Source organism: Callorhinchus milii, unplaced genomic scaffold, assembly GCF_018977255.1.
Source record: "Callorhinchus milii isolate IMCB2004 unplaced genomic scaffold, IMCB_Cmil_1.0 Scaffold5, whole genome shotgun sequence".
Lineage (NCBI taxonomy): Eukaryota > Metazoa > Chordata > Chondrichthyes > Chimaeriformes > Callorhinchidae > Callorhinchus > Callorhinchus milii.
In genome coordinates this window covers 4,519,946-4,526,707 of record NW_024704746.1, presented here as the reverse complement: position 1 = coordinate 4,526,707, position 6,762 = coordinate 4,519,946, and the positions used below count along the sequence as shown (strand labels likewise).

Genomic DNA, 6,762 nt, shown 5'->3' with positions numbered 1-6,762 from the left:
TAGGTTAGTACCAGGGATGAAGGGGATGAGTTACAAGGATAGGCTGACCAATTTGGGCCTATATTCTCTAGAATATAGAAGAATTAGAGGGGATCTTATAGAAACCTATAAGATCATCAAAGGGTATGATAGAGTAGATAGTGGGAGATTGTTTCCCCTGGTTGGAGAAACTAAAACCAGGGGTTACAATGTTAAAAACAGAGGCCAACCCTTTCACTCTGAGTTGAGGAAGAAATTCTTCACTCAAAGGGTGGTGAATGTATGGAACTCGCTACCCCAAAGGGCTGTTGACGCTCAGTCCTTGAACATATTCAACACTGAGACAGATAGATTTCTTATTGCAAAAGGGATATGGGGATAAGGCAGGGTCAGGTTATTAGCTGGAGTTAGATTAGAAGATCAGCCATGATTGAATGGCAGGGCAGGCTCGAATGGCCTACTCCTGTTCCTACATGTTTGTTATGTTAAGGAGGGAGGGAGGGGGTGACGGGGAGGGACTCCAGGAGGGAGGGGCATAGGGTGGGTGGAGGCGCTCCGGGAGGGAATACACATCACTGCAGACAATTGTCTCCTGGACTCAATTCTGTCCGGAAACGCAATGTGCTCCCCACCATCCTGCGGCAGTAATCCTCCTCAAACATCTGGTTCTGAGCCACAGTGAAGTGTGTTTTCCAGTCTCCCACAATGCCTGTGAGGACAGAGCTCAATGTCACAATAATAATCAATTTATAATCGTTGCATTTGACACAGCACCTAATCACGTCGTCTAAGACATTTCAAAGCGCTTCACAGGATATGCTGTAAAGTGTAGTGTCTGTGTATTTTGTGGGCGAAACAAAGCAGACAGTTTTCACACTGCAATGTCCCATTTAGGCAATTGTCATCCAGGACACCGGAGAGAGAGAGAGAAGAGAGAGAAACTCTCCTCTCTTTTCCCCTTGGCAGCACCATGGGAGATCTTTTATGTCTGTGCTGAACAGGGCACAGACAGGGAGTGGAGTTTAAGGTCTCTCCAAGAATGTGGAGCTTTCTCCCACAGCACTGCAGTGTCAGCTTAGACTGTGATTCAAAATCCTGACAAGGGACTCAAACTCACAACCAGAAGCGAGAGCACAAGCGACTGAGCCAAAGTCTGAAAGACTGAGACAAGAGAGAGAGTGAGGGACTGAGCAACAGACTGAGAGAGCAAGTGAGTTGACTGAGCCATAGGCTGACACTGATTCCTTGTGTACCATCATGATCTAAGACGCATCCTCTCACCTTTCCTCATGAATGAAGATATTCTTTGGTCCAACACATCAAGTGGAACATTTGAATGGTTGGTCATTGGGTTGAGCTTCATGGCGTTGAAGCTGGTGTGAGCAACGATGGTGTCCAGTTCCTTGCTGCCTAGCTCCTTGCCCAGAAACTCAGCCACCCGCTTGATTTCTCGCCTCGGGTCTTGTTGCGAAACTGGGCAGTGAAATAAGCTGGCCGATTTAGATTTAGTGAGCAACAACACAGGCCAATTTGGTAGCTAATCACCAAATTAGCAGTAACCAGGGAGCCAGAGTCCTCAATCTGCAGGATTATTGGCCAAAACACTGGGAGAGAGAAACTGCCTTCTCTTCCCCTGGGATGTGGACAGACATGTAGAGAGAGCAATAACTTGCATTTATATAGCGTCCCTCACGCAGGGTTGTGTCCCAGTGAGCTTGACAGTGGTGGAGCACGTCACCAAACCATGGAGAGGTGACTGTAAAGATAGTTGAAGAGGAAGGTCTTCAGGTGTGATCTGAAGATAGGGAAGGAGGGGACAAGGGGGAGCAATAGACCAACAGAGGGAGTGTTCCAGAGTTTCCGGATGCAGTGGCTGTAAGTGCGGCCACTGATGGTGGAACTCGGGGCATGAGGGATGTCCAGGCCGGAGCCAGCTGAGCAGAGGAATGAAGGGATTTGAAAATGAGTGTGAGGATTTTGAAATCGTTCAGTGATAGGCAGCCAGTGGATCCTGGTGAGGCTGGTGTGATGGAGGTATGGAGTTTAATGGGGGTGAGTTTGCGGGTGGTGGAGTTTTGGACTTACTGGATTTTGGGGGGAGATTACAGAGGAATGCATTTGAACAGTTGAGGCGGGAAGTGATAAACACATGGACGAGGGCTTCGGCTGCGTTTGGGACAATGTATGGTCAGTGGTTGGATCTAACCCTGACCTGGGAGTGTGGACCGGCAGTGTGTGTGTGTTAGAGGATCTGAAACATTGTGACCTCCGACCCCAGTCTTTACCTCCTTCATGTCTTCATAGAACATGTAGAGAATGGGAAAGTTTCCTCTCTGCTCCCACCATCCCTTCACGTGATCATGCCACAACCCATACATGACTGAACAGGGGAGGAAACACGTGTTTAAAAAGTTGTTACGTGTATAGAGAGACACAAAGAGATGGAGGGATGGAAAGAGATGGAGGGATGGAAAGAGATGGAGGGATGGAAAGAGATGGAGGGATGGAAAGAGATGGAGGGATGGAAAGAGATGGAAAGACATGGAGAGATGGAAAGAGATGGTGAGATGGAAAGAGATGGAGAGATAATAATAATAATAATCCTTGCATTTTGATATAGCGCTTTTCACGTCGGGAGGACGTCCCAAAGCGTTTCACAGAACACACTGTAAAGTGAATTGACTGTATATTTGTGGGCGAACGCGGCAGCCAATTGCGCACAGCAATGTCCCACAAACAGTCGTAGATTGAAAATGACCAATTTAATTATTGTTTTTGTTTTTTGGAGGGATTATTATTAGGCGTGTGGAGTAAGGAAACTTGCCCAAGGTTTCGCCCTCTGCCTGGAATTGAACTCAGGTCTCTCGCTTGCAAAACGAGTACTCTAACCACTGAGCTACAGGACTCCACGGGGATGGGGAGAGATGGAAAGAGATGGAGAAATGGAAAGAGATAGAGAGAGACGGAGAGATGGAGAGAGGGATGGAACGAGAGTACCTCACCACCACCCACGTGGGAAGAACTGACCATTTCCCGTCAGGAATTTCTGTAAAAATTCCTCCCAGGGCCCGGGATCCGGCTTCAACTTGCTCATTCGGTCGAAGTGGAAAGACGAAACCACATTATCCTTGGCGTTTCGAGCGCAATAAATGATCTAGTGAGAGAGAGACACGGAGAGAGGGTGTGTGAGACAGAGAGTGAGAGAGAGGCACAGAAGGTCTATGTGTGACAGAGGAGAGTGTGGGAGAAGGAGTGTGAGAAAGGAGAAAGAGTCTGTGTGAGACAGGAGAGTCAGACAGAGAGGAGAGTGTGAGAGAGATGGAGTGTGAGAAAGGAGAGACAGAGTGTGAGAGGTGGAGGGAGTAGGGAGGGAGCAAGGGGAGATGTTTACCTTGCACTGTTTTTGAAGAAAGGATGTGGGAATGAGCTGGAACGGGAGATGCGTCTTAATCGGTTTTGGAGATGGAATCTCAGCAAGTAATTCTAGCCCTGAGAGAGACGGAGAGAGTGAGTGAGACAGAGAGAGCGAGAGACAGACAGAGAGCACAAGAGAGTGAGTGAATCAGAGAGAGAGAGAGAGCACAAGATAGTGAGTGAGTTAGAGTGAGTGAGTTAGAGTGAGTGAGTTAGAGTGAGTGAGTTAGAGAGAGAGTGAGTCACAGAGAGAGTGATTGAGAGTGAGTGACACAACAAGAGAGTGAATGAGACAAAGAGAGGGTGACTGAGACAGAGACATAGAGTGAGACAGCGAGAGGGAGACACACAGAGAGTGTGAGTGAAACACAGATAGAGAAACAGCCAGAGAGAGTGAGTGAGACAGAGAACGTGACACAGAGAGGGAGTGACACAGAGACTAAGAGTGAGAGACAGAGAGGGATAGGCAGCAAGAGAGAGACAGAGAGAAACAGACTACAAGAGGACAAGCAGGGCAGACTGACCAGTGCGTATTCCTGGGTAGGAGGCTTCAAGAAAGGGGCTGCGGTAATGGATGGGGCTTTGTTCACACTGCCTCACATCCCCTCCATGGAGCACACAGTCCACTATCTCCTGCATCCAGGTCGTGCCTGATCCCAGCCAGAGACAGTAACATTAACATAATTGTTATTATTAATACCAATAATACCCTAATAAAGGTTGCATTTGATATAGTACCTTATAACATCATCGAGACATCTAAAAGCGATTCATAAGAAAAACTGTAAAGTGTTGTGGCTGTGTATTTTGTGGGCGAAACCCGGCAGCCAATTGCATACAGCGACGTCACACAAACAGGCGCTGACTCACCTTAATGATTTAACAGGCACTAGAGATGAGATAGAAAAGCTTTATGATTTAATAATAAATTAAGAGAAGTTGAATACTGGGAAAATAAGCAATAGGCGTTAAGATTTTCATCTCAGGGTATAAAGTCTCCGGGTATAAAGGCAGTTGCAACACAGTAGAACTGAGGTCCTGGTGACCTCAAGGTCTGGGCTGCTGACCAGAGCTTGGAACGGGTAATATTTTTTCTGTTAATTAATGCTTATGTACTGTGTGTATAAATGATTCTACAACTGTTTCACCGATATTGGGATTGTCAAGTCAATCATTAACTAAGATAATCTGAGGTTTTTCCCCAGAATCCTAACGAAACAGAGCCATTTGACAAAGAGAAGTACTAAATTAATTTAATATAAATTAAAAATGGTAATGGAGAAAATAATGCGACTAAAGATAGATAAATCTGCAGAACCGGATGGATTCCACCCCCAGGGTATTAGAAGAAATTGGAGAGAAAATTGCAGATGTGCTAATCATCATTTTCCAAAGCTCTATATATTTGGGTATGGTGCCCTTGGATTAGAAAATTGCAAATATCATCCCATTATTTAAGAAGGGGGGAGAGAAACCAGGTAACTACAGACCTGTCAGCTTAACTTCAGTCATGGGGAAGTTACTGGAATCTCTCGTTGGGGACAGAGTGACTGAGCACTTAGACAAGTATGAGCTAAGCAAAGGGAGTCAGCATGGATTTGTGAAGTGTAGGTCATGTCTGAGGAATCCAATTGAATTTTTTGAGGAGGTCACTAATATGGTGGATAAGAGAGTGTCTATGGATGTCATCTACATGGACTTTCAGGAGGCATTTGATGAAGTTCCACACAGGAGGTTATTAGCAAAGATGAAAGCGCATGGAATTGGAGGTAACCTTGCGACGTGGTTGGAAATTGGTTTGGAGGCAGGAAACAGAGAGGAGGGATAAAAGGAACATTCTCTGATTGGTGGGATGTGACAAGTGGGACTGGACTATAATGAATGATTGATGAGTAAATTGGGCTTGTTGACGCTGGAAAAGAGAAGATTGAGAGGCGATATGATTGCTGTCTCTGCTGTCTCTAAGATTCTAAAGGGGAAAGACCATGTAGATCATAACCGGCTGTTTACTAGGTCTTAATAAAGAGCTGTTGTGTTGACCATCTGTATCCTCGAGTCTCTGTAAATTTCTAAGACAAGGAAAGGAGTTAATCGCTTAAAGAGCAGCTGTCGACATTGTAGTTCTTGCAGTGTAGACAGAACCAGATTCGACATCCCAGTTACCGAGCATTGGAGATAACCAGGAATGAGTGACTGACTCTGGCATGGTTGAGACACCTAAGGCTTAAAGGCTTAAGTTATAAGGACATGTTGCATAAACTTGGGTCTGTATTCCCTTGAGTGTGTAAGGTTGAGTGGTGATCTATCTGATTGAGGTGTTTAAAATAATAAAGGGATTCGATAGGGTAGATACAGAGAACCCAATTTCTCTGTTTGGGGAAATTCAGAACAAGGCGCCATCATCTTAAAATTAGAGCAAGGCCATTAAGGAGTCTTTCTTTCCCATTCTCTTTCCCGTCAGCGGTGTGGAGTACTTTAACGTCCACCCTGAGATAGACAGGGAACCAGAGAGTAAAAGAGAAATGTACTGACCTGCCTTCGGGTAGGTTGCGATCAGAACATCAGTCTTATCCGCCTCGAACTCTCCAACCTTTTCCATGTTTTTCAGAAAATAATTTGGGAGAGGAACTCCACGGAACGGGATCAGCTGTGATTTCCTGATCACTGACAGATCCATTGTCCAAGAGAGAGACACAGAAACAGAGAGAGTGACTGAAAGAGTGAGACTGAGAGACACTGACTCACAGATTCCTTCAGCGCAGATTTCTTTAAATCTGGTAGTTTCCCTCGGAGTGGATACGTCAGTGGAGATGGACTGCCTGAGCAGAGGGTGAGGACAGATTTATGCAAGTACAAAGGTGAGATAACAACAAACTCTGACTCACTCTCTTATCTTATTGTTCAGGCCCGAACTGGAGAATGCAGCTCACACGCAAGACCTGTTTACAAAAATCATTGTGAAATACCAGGAACATAACCATACCAACCAACCAATTAAAATTGACATTTGTGTCCTCCCAGCCTGGCTCAATCCCTCTCGCTCTGTCTGTGGCTCAGTCCCTCTTGTTCTCTCTAGCTCACTCTCTGTCTATGGCTCAGTCCGTCTCATTCTCTCTAAGTCTCTCTTTCAGTCCTTGGCTCAGTCGCTCACGCTCTCGCCCCCAAGTCAGGAGGTTGTGGGTTTAAGCCCCACGTTGGGATGTGGACTCATACTATCTAAGCTGATGTTCCAGCTGTGGGAGAGATCGCCACATTGTCAGAGACGCTGTCCTTCAGACGAGACGTTAAACCCAGCTGACAGATAAAAGTGTTTGCACATTTCACGAGTATTTGCAGGTACATTGCTATGTGCATATTGGCCATCTTAAA

At 45.9% G+C, this 6,762-nt stretch overlaps 1 protein-coding gene across 1 annotated transcript; it reads right to left on the bottom strand.

Moving 5' to 3' along the window:
- Nucleotides 1-498: 498 nt before the first annotated feature.
- On the bottom strand, nt 499-6,250 carry LOC103184801 (sulfotransferase 1A1-like). Its single transcript, XM_007903011.2, has 8 exons — nt 5,926-6,250; nt 3,918-4,043; nt 3,371-3,468; nt 3,007-3,133; nt 2,186-2,359; nt 1,819-1,913; nt 1,261-1,516; nt 499-688 (listed from the first exon to the last, which is right to left on the bottom strand). The coding sequence occupies exons 1-8, from the start codon at nt 6,068-6,070 to the stop codon at nt 552-554; spliced, it is 1,158 nt and encodes a 385-aa protein (XP_007901202.2). The 5' UTR covers nt 6,071-6,250; the 3' UTR covers nt 499-551.
- Nucleotides 6,251-6,762: the final 512 nt, after the last annotated feature.